General features: G+C 43.1%; 1 protein-coding gene across 2 annotated transcripts in view; it reads left to right on the forward strand.

Annotated features, from left to right (window-relative positions):
* Positions 1–19,308, forward strand: part of SH3KBP1 (SH3 domain containing kinase binding protein 1) — a 530,500-nt gene that overhangs the window by 461,002 nt on the left and 50,190 nt on the right. For both annotated transcript variants that reach the window (XM_077294639.1, XM_077294640.1), the window contains 3 exons: positions 3,641–3,724; positions 5,239–5,401; positions 10,883–10,968. In XM_077294639.1, the coding sequence (XP_077150754.1) occupies positions 3,641–3,724; positions 5,239–5,401; positions 10,883–10,968 (333 nt within the window). The remainder of the gene's footprint in view (positions 1–3,640; positions 3,725–5,238; positions 5,402–10,882; positions 10,969–19,308) is intronic.

Here is a 19,308-nt window from a genome sequence, read left to right on the forward strand (position 1 = left end):
ATTGGTACATGCTTCTTGCTTTGGCAAAACTAAATGCACTATTGGTAACCGACCGCCTCATTATCTTAAATTTGGGAATGAGTTTGCTGCAATAAATATATATAATAGATTAAGAAGCTGGGGATGTCATAGCACTTAGGAAAAGAAAGGTCACTGTAAAGTAAATTTCTGATAATGTGCCAATTTTGGGGAAGCATGATGTAATTTCAGTACTCTTAGCCTTCTCATCTTACTAAAAGACGGGGGGAAAAGAGTGGGGTAATACATCACTGTACAATTTGATTACTTAGGGGGCTTGCTTATAGTCAGTTCCCATGGAGACACAACGGATTGCATAAGCGCAGTATACACTATAATGTTGCGCTATAATTTTTTGTCCTTGCTTACACAACCCTTTTACTAATACAAGTTCATTTCATGGTATATTGACTGACTGAAGATTAATATTATGTAAGTGAAAAATGTTTAAAGAAGCAAATGCAGAAAAAACTATTCTACAATCCCTCGGCAATAGTGTTAAAATATCAATTGATCTTTTCTGATTCTTAGCAGCATTAAGGCCCCGTCTCACATAGCGATTTACCAACGATCACGACCAGCGATATGACCTGGCCGTGATCGTTGGTAAGTCGTTGTGTGGTCGCTGGGGAGCTGTCACACAGACAGCTCTCTCCAGCGACCAACGATCAGGGGAACGACTTCGGCATCGTTGAAACTGTCTTCAACGATGCCGAAGTCCCCCTGCAGCACCCGGGTAACCAGGGTAAACATCGGGTTACTAAGCGCAGGGCCGCGCTTAGTAACCCGATGTTTACCCTGGTTACCAAAAAAAACAAACAGTACATACTCGCCTTTCGGTGTCCCTTGCCGTCTGCTTCCTGCTCTGACTGAGCCGCCGTACAGTGAGAGCAGAGCGCAGCGGTGACGTCACTGCTGTGCTGCGCTCTCACTTTCCGGCCGGCAGTCAGTCAGAGCAGGAAGCAGACGGCAAGGGACCTGACGGACATCAGATGGTGAGTATGTACTGTTTGTTTTTTTTTACTTTTACGCTGGTAACCATGGTAAACATCGGGTTACTAAGCGCGGCCCTGCGCTTAGTAACCCGATGTTTACCCTGGTTACCAGTGAAGACATCGCTGGATCGGTGTCACACACACCGATTCAGCGATGTCAGCGGGACCTCAACGACCAAAAAAAGGTCCAGGCCATTCCGACACGACCAGCGATCTCGCAGCAGGGGCCTGGTCGCTGGTACGTGTCACACATAGCGAGATCGCTACTGAGGTCGCTGTTGCGTCACAAAACTAGTGACTCAGCAGCGATCTCGCTAGCGATCTCGCTATGTGAGACGGGGCCTTTACAATCCTCATTTGAACATTGTGACCGCAATTCATACTAGCCAAATTACACAGCATCTTCCATCGTCATGGATTGGTAGCTGCTGTCCCTATGTAAATCTCACATCAAGACTCTCATATACCCCTGTATAGGTATCTAACTTACACAGGGGTCTCTGGGTAAGGGCTTCAGAGTCAGCTTCTATTTGGGGTTGCAAGCTGGCCAGAAGGATAGTCAGGTAGCTGGGTCCAAATCAAAAGGTTGGAAAAGGTACAAAATCGTCAGGCAGGAGACACATCAATAAACAGGCTGAGGTCAAAGTACAAATACAGCACAGGAGCAGAAACCACAGACCTAAACCAGGGAAGCACAAAGCTATATCTGGCAGCTTCTAGCAGTAATCTGGAAGCTTAAGTAGGGTGTAGTGCTCTCCGATTGTCTGGACGGGGAGCTGATAACTCCAGCAGGACAGCACACACCCATAATGCTAAACTAGATGGCACTATGGCTGGACAGAGCCTGTGCCATACAGAGCGTCTGGTTCCATCATCTCTTCCTGATCCTGCAATAGAAGCACACTTCGCAGGATCGGGTCCTAATGGAGATGTGACACCTACATTGAGAAAGCGACTTCTAGAACAAACAGAAGACGCTGTGTGAGCCGTTCAGTCTGATTGTGGTTACATTGTTCCGAAGATCAGAAATTCACTGGGAACTGAAGAAGACGCAGTCAGTATTTTAACATTAGGCTTCTTTCACGCTTGCGTCGTCTGGCGGCCGTCACATTGCGTCGGCGTGACGTATCGACGGATGCGTCAAAAATAGTGAAAAGCGAATGCAACGCATACAGTATTTCGACGGATCCGCTAGTCGGTTCCGTCTAAAAACTGGATCCGTTGCATCCGTCATGTCCGTTTTACCGTTTTTTTTGACAGATCCGTTTTAAGGGAAACCTATATATTGACTGTTTTTACACTCCATCTTTGATAGGGTTTAGAGAAAGTGGCAGAGATGCAAGGAGTGCTTGTGAAGATTGCGACCATATGTTCTGATGTTATTTTTGAGACCAATAGGCTGGCAATAATAGTTCACAGGCGCACGCAAACACACACAGATTCTGGCTGGATGCTGGCAGGAGTCTAGCTGGCACATTTGGGGGTGACACCCCAGGCCAGGTTTATATAGATTTGGGGCTGTCTGGCCAATTGGCTACTAAATCCTGTTTCTGAGCATGCTCAGTGTAAAAAAACGGATTCCAGCGCTCGATTCCGTCATACGACGTGTCACGAAGGATCCTGCCTCCATAGGCTTCCATTGTAGCCAATGACGTATGCCACAGGATCCGTCGCGACACGTTTTTCCGACGCAGACAAAAAACGTTACATTGAACGTTTTTTCCAGACGACGGTCCGCCAAATTCTGACGGATCCAATGCACGACGGATGAAACGTGTGGCCATACGTTGCGATCCGTCGCTAATACAAGTCTATGGGGGAAAAGCGCATCCTGCGGGCACATTTGCAGGATGCGTTTTTTCCCCAAAACGACACATTGCGACGGAGGCCAAACGACGCAAGTGTGAAAGTAGCCTTATACCTTCATATACACAACCTATTGCTAAGTGATTAGGGACTACATTTTTTTCGGAAGTGCTTCTTTAATCAGTCATTTGCATTATTAACAATCTCGGAGTGGTATGTGTACACTGTAGCAGGATGCCATTTATCTGTACCGTAAGGCATAGAAAGCGTTCACATCTGTGCTCATAAAAAGGCTGAGTGCATGGCGGGCAGCTGTTTAAATAAAGGAAAAATTGACAGCACTGTAGCTAATGCCGATCACCAGTGAGATAATGAGGTTCTGCGGAGCATTTTCTATTCTTGGTTAGTGCACTGAGGGAATTGAGCCCAGGGCGCATCCACATCATTACACACGAGGTGACCAGGAATGACATTATTTGGCTTTGTATCTGTATGTAGGCAGGGTTTTGTCAGCTGAGATTTATCTTACATGCGTTATAAATTCCCTGAAGAGGTGAGGGAGAATCTATACATCCTGGATTTACATTTATGAATTTTAAGTAGATGGCGTATGGTGCTAGACAAGATAATCTTATTTCCATCAAGGTGTCCTGACTAAGCTTCTTGCACTGTATTGTACGGCTGGCTGCTTCTCCTGGAGTGTGCTGCCTGAATCATGGCTGTAATCCCAGTGTTGTGCGCTGAATGTTGGATTTGTGGGCTGTTTGGCTGATATCCCCTTTTGTAGATAAGTTCATTTAGTGTTTTTTTTTCTCTCGCAGTGGGAGCATCTGACAGAAAGCAAGACATCAGGAAGATTCCCCCAGAAAGGCCTGAAACGCTCCCACACAGACCAGAAGAGAAGGGTCAGTGCCGTGCATTATTCTACAGGAAGGAAGTCTATAAGCAGAAAATCACATGTTATTACTTAAATGCTTTTTCTCTGGAAACTTATTATGCTATTAATGTTTTTTTTAATCTATGTTTTTGTTACATTTCCATTTTCACTTTAGTTCTTAGTACACAACAGGTTGACATTTTCTAGTTTTTTTTCCCTGCTCATTTTCTGGCTTTCCTGTGTAGAATGGGTCAGATTCAGTAGAGTCATCCCATTATTATTATCGGTCAGGGCATGTAATTTATACATTGAAATCAGTAATAAAATATTATGAAGCAATCCCCTATGTTTCCTGTAATAGTCATGGCAAATAAATAGATTTCCATCTAATTTCCATCTTATTTAAATATATGATCAAAGGGAAATAGCTGTGTCGGAAAAATGATAATAAGAATTTGTTGGTTTACCATAAATGCATAAGCTTGATTAAATGGGTTCTCTGGCAAATGTAAAAAAAAATAAATAAATACAAATTTACATATAAATATTTAATTTAAATATTAAACATTTTTCTAAATACCTTTATATAACAGAAATGTTCATTTTATCATCTACTTCACTCTGTCAGTATTTTAAAGATGGCAGCTGCCATTAATCACAACCCGTCCTAGATTTCATAGGACATGCAGTAGGAAGGGCTGCATGACGTAGGAGACAGAGGTCACGTCAGAGCAGCGTCAGGCATCCTGAACCCAGGTTACACTGGGTTAACCATACGGTAATGACATAGACACTTGAGACTACAGACCATGATTAGCTGTTGGCCCTCCAAGCCAACCTTTTATATAAAAAACGTTATTAAGAACATTGCTTAAGAAAATATTGATTCCCTAGCCAGACTTTATAATGCAATGTAAAATACAGACATGAAATGGATTCCCATAAATTGGCAACAAAATGCAAAAAGAAATGCCATGTAAAATATCACTTGTATGGGCAGTATGTGTGGGGTATTGCCGTGGGTGGGTCTACCCACTTATCATTAGCATTAGTACTAATATTGTATCTCCGGAAACTGTCACATTTGGTGTTAGGATATGTTTTTTTCTCATTTCATGTTATAAAAAGGTCTTATCTTTCATACAGCATATGCTCTTCATTGGATATGTAACTGGTTATGTAATCTTACTGTGACACGTCTTTTATAACCCTCAAGTACCTATACCATGTAGTTCTAATGTTTTTAATTGCATGTTTGCTCATTGTTCTATGTGATATTTAGTTATATGCATATGCATTTTGGATAATTCACTGACTGCTCATTTACATCTTTTCCCACACTGCTTTTTTCTCTTTGTTCATGTATGACTTTCCTTGGTGTGCGGAAAGTAAAATCTCCATTGTATTCTTAGTATTGCAAATTATACAAGTGAGGATATTCAATTTAAGGATTAAGATATTTCTTTTATTGAAATCGTTGAATTATCGTTCTGCTAGTCCTTTTGATTTCTCTTTTTAATTTGATCAAGCATTTTATTACAGAGAGGTCAGACCGAGAACACAAAGGGGACAGTTCACTGAAGCACTCAGTTCCCGCTATACCTCCAAAGAAGCCTCGCCCACCCAAAACTAGCACTTCTAATAAGTCTGGCACTCTTCCTCCTCGGAGGCCAGAGAGACCAGCAGGACCTGTAACACATGCACGGTAAGTCTCGGACTAGAATCTAATCTTTCTTTGTTTTGATTTGTTTTTTTTATTTTATCTGAAGATTTCCAATGTATTTTTTGTATATTACCACTATCCGTACCCTGACACAAATACAGTGGCATGGAAAAGTCTGGGCACCCCTGGTCAAAATTACTGTTATTGTGAACAGTTAAGCAAGTTGAAGATGAAATATTCTCTAAAAGGCCTAAAGTTAAAGATTACACATTTCCTTTGTATTTTAGGCAAAAAAAATTATATATAGCCATTTTAAAAATTACAAAAAGGAAAATGGGCCAATGCAAAAGTTTAGGAGATTTGTGTGCTCAGATAACTTTGACCAAGGTTTCAGACCTTAATTAGCCTTCTAGGGTTATAACTTATTCACTGTCATTGTTAGGAAAGGCCAAGTGATGCAAATTTCCCATCTTTATAAAAACCTAGCCTGCTCTAACCTTGTGCCAAAAAGCAGCAGCCATGGGCTCTTCTAAGCAGCTGATAAGCACTCAAGCACTCTGAAAAGGAAAATGATGGAGGCCCACAAAGCAGGAGAAGACTACAAGAAGATAGCAAAGCGTTTTCAAGTTGCCCTTTCCTCAGCTCGAAATCTAGTTAAGAAATGACAATTACCAGGAGCAGTAGAGGTCAAGATAAGGTCTGGAAGAATAAACAACATTTCAGTGAGAGCTGCTTGTTGATAACTAGAGAGGCAAATTAAGGTACCTTCACATTAAGCGACGCTGCAGCGATAGCGACAACGATGCCGATCGCTGCAGCGTCGCTGTTTGGCCGCTGGGGAGCTGTCACACAGACCGCTCTCCAGCGACCAACGATGCCGAGGTCCCCGGGTAACCAGGGTAAACATCGGGTTACTAAGCGCAGGGCCGCGCTTAGTAACCCGATGTTTACCCTGGTTACCAGCGTAAAATGTAAAAAAAAACAAACAGTACATACTTACATTCGCGTCCCCCAGCGTCCGCTTCCTGCACTGACTGAGCGCCGGCCCTAACAGCAGAGCGGTGACGTCACCGCTGTGCTGTACTTTCACTTTCACTTTACGGCGCTCAGTCAGTGTGGGAAGCGGACGCCGGGGGACGCGAAGGTGAGTATGTAGTTAGTTTTTTTTACATTTTACACTGGTAACCAGGGTAAACATCGGGTTACTAAGCGCGGCCCTGCGCTTAGTAACTCGATGTTTACCCTGGTTACCAGTGTAAAACATCGCTGGTATCGTTGCTTTTGGTGTCAAACACGACGATACACGCCGGTCTGATGACCAAATAAAGTTCTGAACTTTGTTCAACGACCAGCGATATCACAGCAGGATCCTGATCGCTGCTGCGTGTCAAACTAAACGATATCGCTAGCCAGGACGCTGCAACGTCACGGATCGCTAGCGATATCGTTTAGTGTGAAGGTACCTTTAGACTGCAAAAGACCTTCAGAAAGATTTAGCAGACTCTTGAGTTGTGATACATTGTTCTAGTGGTCAGAGACACCTTCATAAATATGGCCTTCATGGACGATTCATCAGAAGAAAACCTCTCCTGCGTCATCACCATAACATTCAGAGTCAGAAGTATGCAAAAACATGTAAACAAGCCTGATGCATTTTGGAAACAAGTCCTGTGGTCCGACAAAGTTAAAATAGAACTCTCTGGCCACAATAAGCAAACGTATGCATGAAAAAAAAGGCATAGAATTTCAGGAAAAGAACATCTCGTCAACCAATAAGCATAGTGGTGGATCAATCATGCTTTGAAGTTGTGTTGCAGCTTATGGCACGGGGAACATTTCACAGTTAGATGGAAGAATGGATTCAATTAAATTTCAACAAATTCTTGATGTAAGCATAGCATCATCGGTAAAAAAGCTGAAGATGAAAAGAGGATGGCTTCTACAAATGGATAATGATTCTAAACACACGTCAAAATCCACAATAGACTATCTCAAAAGGCGCAAGCTGAAGGTTTTACAATGGCCCTCACAGTCCCCTGATCTGAACATCATTGAAAATCTTTGACTAGACCTCAAAATAGCAGTGAGTGCAAGACGACCCAGGAATCTCACAGAAGTGGAAGGATTTTGGAAGGAAGAATGGATGAAAATCCATCAAACAAGAATTGAAATACTATTGTCTGGCTACAAAAGCATTTACAAGCTTCCACAAGGGGGTGCAACTAGGTTCTAACCATGCAGGGTGCCCAAACTTTTGCATTGGCCCATTTTCCTTTTTGTAATTTAAAATGAGAATTTATTTTTTTTTTTGCCTAAAATACAAAGGAAATGTGTCATCTTTAAGTTTAGGCCTTACAGAGATCATTTCATTTCAACTTGCTGAATTGTTTACAATAACAGTAGTTTTGACCAGGGGTGCCCAAACTTTTACATACCTCTGTATCACACCAATACAAAACTATATAAGTAATATACATTTTATTAACTACACCAGAAAAGACACATTGAGGAGAATTTATTATCCCTGTTCACCAGTTTTCTGAGATCAAAAAGGTACAATTTCTTTGCAAGTGTCATTTGCATAAAAGTTTACTGCCTTTTTATCCTGGCACTTTTCTAAAAAAATGGCTCAGCAAAAGGTTTGAGGCAAATTGCTGCTTACCATATACTGTACATTACAATGTGCACCATAATCTGATGAAAATTGTAGCTGAAATATATGGAAACTCTCATAGATTAGATCATGGAGATTCAGCAGGCTTCTAGTTTAAGATTAGTGTGAAAAATTCCGCCAGTGTCAAACAAATATAAAATAAATAAAAAACAAACATAGGACAGAAGAAAATGCCAAGTGCTGGCATTTATTTTATGTATAGTAAGTAATCAAAATGACAGCAAAGAGTGCTATACTCAGTACCCCTAGAGGAAGCCGTGGGGTGAAACGTATGTCAGTCTGAAGTGAAGGTTGCTACCTGGTCATTGTGTAAAATAGTAGGTAATTTATAACATTACTGATTTGTTTTCTTCCACTACCCCTGCTTATTCTTCTTATTATTATTATCATGACATTGCTTGATAGTTTTGTGTTATAAACATTTTACAGTGGCACTTCTTACTATTTGCTGTGATACATTATTGCCCTCACGTGGCACTGTCCATTTTTCCTCATTTTTGGGGGGAATGTTTTGATTGCTTTTATGTTTGTGACATATCTTCAAAGAGAATCTGTGACCTAATTTAACAATAAAAATGCATACATTATTATATAGGTCCCTTAGACCCAGTGAGGCTGGTGTAGTTGCAGTAAAAATCCATGTCTGGATGACTGTTTTAGTCGTTTGGAAATGTTCCCACTGGATATGGAAATGCTCTTTAATATAAGGATTATACTGATTTTCCATATGGTGTCATAAACTACAGTATAACCACCTCCTTGTGTGTACATGGAAGATGTCCAGTTAAAGATCTTATTATATGATCTCAGCCACTTAAATGTAATGAGGAGTTAATTGGACCCACAGAAGTGTTCTTGTGAGTAGTAAATTGAAGTGTAAGCCAAGGGCAATGGCAGCCCAGACGTAGGTGACATGGAGGTGACTCCTCTGGCAGCTCTGCCATTTCAGCGTGATATACTAATAGATGAGTTATATTTATCATCATCTGCTGGCTCAGCGTACTACAGTCATGCTGTGTTATTAATTACTGTTCATATTAGAGCATACATAACAGTGTTTTCTGTCATCATGATCAATCCTATGTGACAATAGTTTGAGGAGCGGACATAATGCCTCTACAGCCGGTTCAACTGCACAAGGGACAATGGGGTCGGGTGGCCAAACCAAGAACCCAATCTTTGCCAACATGATCTATGCACTAATTAACAGCAGTACAGTCATTACAACAGCCAGAGCTTTCCTCCTAATGTATATGTGCCTAGTCACAGGAGTAATGATGGATGTCCGATCGCTTGGACCCCATGAAAGACTCCAAAGTTTAAAGTCTAAGGGGTAACGTTTCTCCTTGTGGACAGTGTCATGCCATCCCTGGAATGCCAGTGTAAGGAGGCTTATTTGCCATGCAATGCTCCTCGCAAACAGGAAGAGGACTAGAACTCTATAGCGGCACCTGTTTGATGCAACGATCCCTCAAGTCACTAAAAAGTAATGCAAAGTAATTTCATCCTAAATCCTTAATCTGAACTCATTTCTAATATACATGAATTAAAAATTCCCTTCCGTTCCCTAACTAAACTATTCATCTGGTTTCTTTCTTTTTTTTACTACTTGCTTTATTGATGACACTTCATGTGAGAAAACTCAGTGCATGGTGGGACACTCAAGCGAAGCGTCATCTGAGGGCACAGACAGCAGTCATCAGTGACGCTCGATGCAAGGGCTGGGCTATTCCCTGCATGCTGTGCAATTTCCAGAATGACAGTGCACTCTGTGTTGCTGACTCAGATAAGCAATAATGAGCCGGCAACAGAGCGCACTGTTAGTGTGCGTTCTATAACTATCTGGAATGCAGAGACCAACGCCGTCACTGCATGCGGTTAGTCTTAGAGCACACATCGCACAGTGCGCAGCATGCAGGAACTAGCCCAGCCTTTGATGACGTTTTTGTTACAGGTCGGGGACAGAGGCTGCGGCAGTGACCACAGCCTCTGCCCCCTGACGACGTGTCAGTAAAGTATCCCAGCATGCACTGAGATTCTCAAATAAAGCATCGTCAAAAAAGGAAGCAGTAAAAAAAAGAAAAGCAGTTAGATAGTGTAGTTAAGGGATGGTAGGGAAATTTCAATTCAAGTATATTAGAAATTAGTATAGATTATGGCATTGAATAGATAGGGATTTAGGATGAAAATTACTCTGTATGTCAGACCACCTCATTAACAAGCCACACACTAAAGGTAAATTGCACAGTAGATTTGTTCTTACAACGGCCCCCAACAAGAGTGTCACTTTGAGAATGTGCAAATTGCCTCTGCTGAAAAAAAGAGAGGACTTAACTCTATAGCGCCACCTATTGGAAGTAGCGATCCAACAAGTCACAATCAACACTTTAACGAGTTGTGCAATATGACTTAGGATAAAAGCCAAATCAGTATCTCAATTGAGATACTGATTTGACTTTTATCGTAAGTCATATTGCACGACTCGTTAAAGGGTTGATTGTGACTTGTAGGATCGCTACTTCCAATAGGTGGCGCTATAGAGTTAAGTCCTCTCTTTTTTTCAGCAGAGGCAATTTGCATATTTAAATTCCCAGAGGAGCATTGCACGGCGAATAAGCCTCCTTACCTTGACAAGCCAGCTGGTATGTCACTCTCCATAAGGAGAAACGTTACCCCTTAGACCCCACTTTGAGAATGCTAAGATACTAAAACTCCATATCGTGCCTTCAGCACGTTCATATAGTAAGAACGGCAGACATGTGCATTTAGAGAATACGTTTGTTTCTTTGTGACATGTGAGCACAGGCTAATATCTTAGTTTGCTAATGTTTGGCTGTCTTGATAAATAGGAGTGACAGTCCGAAGGCCGAGGTGGGAATCAGTACTGTGTCCAGCACTCCCGACAGAGACTCGTCAGACAAAAGCAATGACATTGGTAAGTCCTGAATGTCTTACTGCCTGGTTATAAATAGAGTCCGGACTCAGACATCCACACTGACAGATTCATGCACCTCCTAAATATCAGCCTACTCCATTACTAAACCCCTGTAGGGTCCGCACACAAAGCGCTACACTAGTAACGGCAGATCTGGGGAATACTACTAACCAAAATACTGGCAGGACATTCCTGCAATAGACGTATGCAAGAGTGCCAGTGTCATCTACAGGGGACAAGCCTCTGACAAGTGGAGAGGGATCTGTATAGCAGGAGGATTAGCCGGATTGTGCATCCTTACAAGTAATGCATATAACATTCTAAATTTATTTTCCAATAGTTTTTATTATAATTTTAAGACATTTAAGACAAGACGGAAGAGGGAAAAGGGTAACATGGGGAAAAGGGAGAGGGGGATAACACACACTACAATAATGTCTAAAGTAGCAAAAGCCATATACTACAGACATAAACAATTAATAAGATAAAACCATCTCTTTAACCTAAAACAATAATCTAAAATGTTGATATCAGATACTAAATCTCAACCAAATCTCAACAGGACACCCAAAGTAATTAATTGCTGGAGTGTAAAGGGGAGAATGCTTTGACTTGAATTTCAAATTCCAGGAATCCCATTTATTCGTATATTTTGGAAGGAAATTATTATTTATCGCAAATCTCCACTCCAAAGGACTGTGAATCAGAAGGGAGTCAAGAATCTCTGAAAATTTTGGAGGGTCCTTTTTTTTTTTTTCCACCGTGAGGCCAGGGTGTTCTTTACCACCAACAGAATATGTATAACAATCTTCCTGACAGCAGGATCAATTTCCCCTATTGTGACATTTTCTGCTTTTTTATTATGTTTTAATTTGATATGAAATAAAATTACGTTTTATTTGGATCTCTTCAGTGTTCGACCCATTAATCGGATCGAAATGTGAAACATATAATATTCTAAGACTAGTTCTCACATTTCTTCTTCTATGTCACTTTGACATATACTTGGTTGGTATTTTAAAACCCAAACTGTGTTGGTATAAATAGTAGTCCGCATTTGTTTTCCAGGCATATGAGATTGATGACCTATGCGTGTGATAGATAATAATAATAATCTTTATTTATATAGCGCCAACATATTCCGCAGCGATTTACAATCCAACAGTTCATATACAAGCCATGAGTAACAACATTAAACATGATACAATAATTAAAGCAAGATAATGACGACTCTGCACGTAAGAGCTTACAATCTACAATGAGGTGGGAGACAAAAAGTACAGGTGCTTCTTTACAATGATGGTCCTGCCATCTTGAGGGAAAGGGTATAGTTAAAGGCTGCACGAGATGGTCACCAGAAAGTATGTGTGGTGCTTTTGGGTGCTGTGGAGATTGATGGGGAGTTATGTTCAGAGAAAGTGATCTCTCTCTCTCTCTCTCTCTCTCTCTCTCTCTCTCTCTCTCTCTATATATATATATATATATATATCTATATATATGTTTGGACTTCGATTAGGGAACGTGATAGGCCGCTCTAAACAGATGTGTTTTTAGGGAGCGCTTAAAACTGTGTAAGTTGTGGTTAGTCCTCATTTCTTGGGGTAAAGCATTCCAGAGGATTGGTGCAACTCGTGAGAAGTCTTGGAGCTGGGAGTGGGAGGTACAGATTAGTGCGAATGTTAGTCGAAAGTCAGAGTGTAACGAGCGGGTCAGCTGATAGACAGAAATGAGGGAGGAGATGTAGGGGGTGCCGCACTGTGGAGTGCTTTGTGGTTGAGGACAAGCAGTTTAAATGGGATCCTGTAATGTATGGGCAGCCAGTGCAATGACTGGCAAAGAGCTTAGGCGACCGGGTACCGATTGGCCAGATAGACGACCCTGGCTGCTGCATTAACCCCTTCATGACCTTGGGATTTTTCGTTTTTCCGTTTTCGTTTTTCACTCCCCTCCTTCACAGAGCCATAACTTTTTTATTTTTCCGTCAATTTGGCCATGTGAGGGCTTATTTTTTGCGGGATGAGTTGTACTTTTGAACGACATCATTGGTTTTACCATGTCATGTACTAGAAAACGGGAAAATAATTCCAAGTGCAGTGAAATTGCAAAAAAAGTGCAATCCCACACTTGTTTTTTGCTTGCCTATTTTGCTAGGTTCACTAAATGCTAAAACTGACCTGCCATTATGATTCTCCAGGTCAGTACGAGTTCATAGACACCTCACATGTCTAGGTTATTTTTTACCTAAGTGGTGAAAAAAAATTCCAAAATAAAATTGCGCCATTTTCCGATACTCGTAGCGTCTCCATTTTTCGTGATCTGGGGTCAGGTGAGGGCTTATTTTTTGCGTGCCGAGCTGGCGTTTTTAATTATAGCATTTTGGTGCAGATACGTTCTTTTGATCGCCCGTTATTGCATTTTAATGCAATGTCGCGGCGACCAAAAAAACGTATTTCTGGCGTTTCGATTTTTTTTCTCATTACGTCATTTAGCGATCAGGTTAATGCTTTTTTTTTATTGATAGATCGGGCGATTCTGAACGCGGCGATACCAAATATGTGTAGGTTTGATTTTTTTTTTATTGATTTATTTTGATTGGGGCGAAAGGGGGGTGATTTAAACTTTTATGTTTTTTTTATTTTTTTCACATTTTTAAAAACTGTTTTTTTTCACTTTTGCCATGCTTCTATAGCCTCCATGGGAGGCTAGAAGCAGGCACAACCCGATCGGCTCTGCTACATAACAGCGATCATCAGATCGCTGTTATGTAGGAGAATTGCAGGTGTGCTGTGAGCGCCGACCACAGGGTGGCGCTCACAGCCACCGGCGATCAGTAACCATAGAGGTCTCAAGGACCTCTATGGTTACCATTCAGAAGCATCGCCGACCCCCGATCATGTGACGGGGGTCGGCGATGACGTCATATCCGGCCGCCCGGCCGGATGCGGTAGTTAAATGCCGCTGTCTGCGTTTGACAGCGGCATTTAACTAGTTAATAGGCGTGGGCAGATCGCGATTCTGCCCGCGCCTATTGCGGGCACATGTCAGCTGTTCAAAACAGCTGACATGTCCCGGCTTTGATGCGGGCTCACCGCGGAGCCCTGCATCAAAGCATGGGAGCTGACCTCGGACGGTATAGTACGTCCGAGGTCAGTAAGGGGTTAAGGATGGACTGGAGAGACGAAAGTCAAGTGAGGCCAATTAATAGAGCATGTATGGAGGCTAATAGCTGCATAGTAAATGGAAGGTATGTGTCACAGAGATGGCTGCTCTCTGTGATGTATTTTCTGTAGTGCTAGTAAGCACTAAGAGGTTTGTTTGGTGCACCTGGGACCGGGTTGCGGGTAGCTATGAAAGATGGGAGGATCTCATCTCGGTACCTAATGGCAGTCAGGCTACCTCTGGCGAGCACATGAAGGGCTGTGCGGCCCTCCAAAGAAATGGCACGCCACACGATTACTGATCCACTGCCAAACCTGTCATGCTGAAGGATGTTGCAGGCAGCAGAGAGCGGCGTCTCCAGACTCTGTCACGTCTGTCACATGTGCTCAGTGTGAACCTGCTTTCATCTGTGAAGAGCACAGGGCGTCAGTGGCGAATTTGCCAATCCTGGTGTTCTGTGGCAAATGCCAAGCGTCCTGCACTGTGTTGGGCTGTGAGCACAACCCCCATCTGTGGACGTCGGGCACTCAGACCATCCTCATGGAGTCAGTTTATAACCGTTTGCACAGACACATGCACATTTGTGGCCTGCTGGAGGTCATTTTGCAGGGCTCTGGCAGTGCTCCTCCTGTTCCTCCTTGCACAAAGGCTAAAGTAACGGTCCTGCTGCTGGGTTTTTGCCCTCCTACGGCCCCCTCCACGTCTCCTGGTGTACTGGCCTGTCTCCTGGTAGCGCCTCCAGCCTCTGGAGAGACAGCAAACCTTCTTGCCACAGCTCGCATTGATGTGCCATCCTGGATGAGCTGCACTACCTGAGCCACTTGTGTGGGTTGTAGAGTCCGCCTCATGCTACCACGAGTGTGAAAGCACAACCAACATTCAAAAGTGAGCAAAACATCAGCCAGAAAGCATTGGTACTGAGATGTGGTCTGTGGTCCACACCTGCAGAACCACTCCTTTATTGAGTCTGGAGGCTGTTGTTTGGCACATGGTCTGTGTGTTGGGAGGGAGAAGGACTCCTGTGTTTTTGGCTCCAGGCCGAGCCTGAGAACTGGACACTAACCTAACCTGTGTGCCCACAGGCCTGGCTGTGCAGAGCCCTGCTATGGACATTTTGTGTTGTATTTGCCTGATCTAAAAACTGTTTATGTTCTGTTTTGCTTATGGGGATTATGAAGCAATAAACCCCCATGAACTTTTAAAGGAACAAGCCTCCTGTTTTCCTCCCGTTGCACCCGAGTGAGTAAAACCCCTACAAGCATTACAGTCCCACCTCTGATTGACAGCTGAAACCTGTCAGTCAGTGGTGTGGGCGGGTTATACAGAGCTCAGCAGTCAGGGAACTGGCAGATCTGCTGCAGATAAAACAGAATTTATCAAAACTGCAGCAAGCAGCCCAGTAAGTGACAAATTTCTAAAATCAAGGTCTCTGACCCTACATCATGCTGCTCTTAGATTAAGTAGAAAAAACTTGGTGAGAGATTCCTTCAAGAATCCTCTCCATTCTCTAGAATTTTTAATGCTATAGTTTACAGCTTGTTCTGGTGCTTATCATTGATCAGTTTTCTAGAAGTGCAGTCCTTTGTTTCACAGCTTGCAAGCGCAGCTCTGATGCTGCCTGGATATCAGTGTTTGGACATTTTCTGTGCCCCTGCTATATTACCTTCCGTCATCGGAGAGCAGACAGTTAAGACCAGCATCTGAACCATATCACCATATCGTTGGTCCAAAGTGTCAATCATCAGGATCGCACCATTCCCCAAGCAAACAATAAGCACTAAGTTCACTCTTAAAGAAAGTTCTTGAGAGAACCCCATTTTTGTACTCTTGTGTTGTGCAAAAGTTTTGCAACTTTTCACATTTTTTTATGCCATACTTCTGGCGTAAAAGTTTTGATGAATCAAGGAACTTGTGTCTTTGTTGCCCGCTGGTCATTAGAAAGCTGCAGTGTGATTGGTTGCCATGGGTAACAAAAACAGTTTTTCTTTTAGATCGTTTTGATAAATCTGCCCCAGGTCTTTGTTGTCCATAGTGACCAATCGCAACGTAGCTTTCATATTAATTTCTGTTTCTGAAAAATGAAAATTTCGCTCTGGTTGGTTATGGTGGCAGCAAAAGCAATTTTTTCTAATTTTAGACAGATTTCATAACAGTTTTATTTCCACAGTATTATACTGCAAAACCAAAGAAATGAGCCGAAGTATGAATGGATATATGTGCAATGTGTAGGAACATATTCACACTGTGGCCATTTCACAGACAAAACCCAAGAAAAAAACAAAATGAGCATATTCCCTGTAGTAAGTAAATAGTACTAGTACATGTAAATGACATACTGGAGGTGCTACTCTACATTGTAGTAATCATTGCGCTCTGATGACCTCTCACTTTTAAGCTCAGTTGCAGCATTGTTAGGCCTCCCTCACATGAGAGTACAACACGGCCGAGTGATATCCAATGTTTTAGCGGAAAGCTCTCAGACCAATGTTAGGCCAGTCTCACACGTCCAGATAATTCCGGTACCGGAAAAATCGGTACCGGAGTTATCCGTGTCCGTGCGCTCACGTGGCACATCAGTGTGGCACACGTGCCGACTGAGGACCACACGGACCGTGCAGAAGAGACAGCGCTACAGTAAGCGCTGTCGCCCCTGCGTGTGGTGCTGAAGCCGGCATTCATTCCTTCTCCCCAGCAGCCTTTGCTGGAGAGAAGGAATGACAAATCAAGGTTTTTGGGGTTTTTTTGTGTTTAAAATAAAGTTCCTGGACACCTCCCGCCTCCCACCCCCTGTGCGCCCGCCCGCTTGCATTAAAATACTCACCCAGCTCCCGCGATGCTTCCTCTCAGCGCCGGCAGCTTGTCCTGTGTGAACGGTCACGTGGTGACGCTCATTACAGTGATGAATATGCGGCTCCACCCCTATGCCGCATCAGTATCACACAGATGGGCGCCAGGGGAGAATGATGAGAGTTATGTTCAAGTGATAACAATGACAGCAGGTGGACTATTACTCCCATCAGCCTACACCTGCTGCCGCTAATAACAGTGACAGCAGGAGCGGCTGATAGGAGTATTACTCACCCGCCACCTGCGCTATAAATAATTTAAAAAAAACAGCATAAGGACCCCTCTATTTTTGATAACCAGCCTTGCTGAAACTGACAGCTGAGGGTTGCAGCTTCCAGCTGTGAGTTTTGTCTGGCTGGTTATAGAAAATACAGGGGAACCCACGCTGTTTTTTTCATTTAATTATTTATTTATAGCGCAGGTGGTGGGTAATGAATACCCCCATCAGCTGCTCCTGCTCTCACTGTTATTTGCGGCAGTAGGTGTAGGCTGATGGGAGTAATAGTCCCAAAAGCTGCCGTCTGCTGTTAGTGTTGTCACTTGAATATAACTCTCATCATTGTCCCCTGCTCGCGCTGATCGCTGGCATAGCAGGGGAGAATGATTAGAGCCATCTTCAGCACCCGTCGCCGAGGAACAGCGCTTACTGTACCGCTGCTTCTCAGGCGCCAGAACGTGTCACGTGTATGACATCCCAGTGCGTCACTGTCATCCGTGTGCATTTGTGCGGGATGTTTTGTGGCCCATGCTGATGGTAAAAAATGGTCCGTGGAAACACACTGACATGTGCACAGACCTATTCACTTGAATGGTTCTACTTGTGTCAGTGTCTCTGGTACGTGTGAAAACTGTCACCACAGGTACTGGACACACTGATGTGTGAAAGAGGCCTTATAGAAAGCAATTGTTCTCTCTTAAATGTGTTATTTGGATTCATTTTTATTTCAGAATGGGCTTACAGATGTAGAAAATAACAAAGTCGGCTACATCCACCCTCCCCAGGTCCAGCGCTGCCTCTGACCTGTCTTTTTTGACAGTCTACAGTGGTGACATCACAACTACAGCTCGCATGCAGCCAATCATTGGGCTCAGTGGTAATGCCAATGTAGAGTATGAGTCTAGTGATTAGCTGCAGCAGTCTTGTTGACTTTAGTTATGACATCTGCAGCCTTTCAACAAAGACTGGGAAAGTAGTACAAAGGCAGCAATGGACCTTGGGACAGTGAGTATAACTGAGTTCGATCATTTTGCATGTCTTTAAGCTTATGCTAAAATAACAATTATTTCTGCATTACCTCTTTAACTTGTTTTTAAACTTTATATATCCCATGTTGGTAAGCAAACACAAAGTTGTACTCTTCCAATAGATGCACTGGTGGTGGTCATCAATCAGCCATATATCACCCATAGATTCTCACGCTCACTGGCATACAGAAAACACTCGGACAGTCAGTGAGCCCATCTTGTTTCCTGCTGAGTAATGGTGCGGTCATCACTGGCTGGTTTGACTCCACTACTAAATCATTGTCTACTTGGAACCTTCCTCATGCTGATTGCTACTGGGGTGTCTCCCTTCTCACTCCATTACTTCTTAGGGCTCCTACTCACTTGCACGAGACTCGGATGAGTCTCGCACGACAATACCCAGCACTGCACCTGGCACAGAGGAGCGGAGCGTGCGGCTGCATGTATTCCTATGCGGCAGCACGCTCAGATCTGAGTGCCAGCAGCAGCGCCGGGTATTAACAAGTGAGTAGGAGCCCTTAGTGTGGAGTCGGTTTCTTCTCTCTCGTCTACAATTCCTTTTTCTACTTGTTCTACTATCATTCACCATGTGACTGTAATTGTTTCCTCTATTAAAGAACAACACTTGTTTTGTGATAAAAAAAAATGAAGTTTTGGTATTTCTACCGTCTCATGGTGCACCAAAGCATGAATGAACAGCACAGCGACGTTTCGTACTGTGTTGAATAGATGTTGCATTACATGGAGCTGCCTCTCCGTGGCGGTATAAATTGTGCTTAAATTGTGCATTAAGAAACAAGGGTTTCCCTTAGGGCAGGTGCAGACAATCGTAAATTCTCATCCAAGAGAATCGGGTCAACTATGCAAACCACACACTGGTCAAACTCTGACCAGGGTGTAATCATAGTGTGATCCGAATCTTTTGGATGAGGAGAAGATGGAGAAACAAAAAATTCTCCATCTTGTCCGTTCTGTCAGGCGGTGGAAATCGGATGGCACATCTGAATGCAGTATAAAGTTTTCCAGGCACTCACTTACTTGCATGGCCGAGTGCGATCCGAATATCGTATTCAAATTCGGGCATGCTGC

This window comes from Ranitomeya variabilis, chromosome 3 (genome assembly GCF_051348905.1).
Source record: "Ranitomeya variabilis isolate aRanVar5 chromosome 3, aRanVar5.hap1, whole genome shotgun sequence".
Classification (NCBI taxonomy): Eukaryota; Metazoa; Chordata; class Amphibia; order Anura; family Dendrobatidae; genus Ranitomeya; species Ranitomeya variabilis.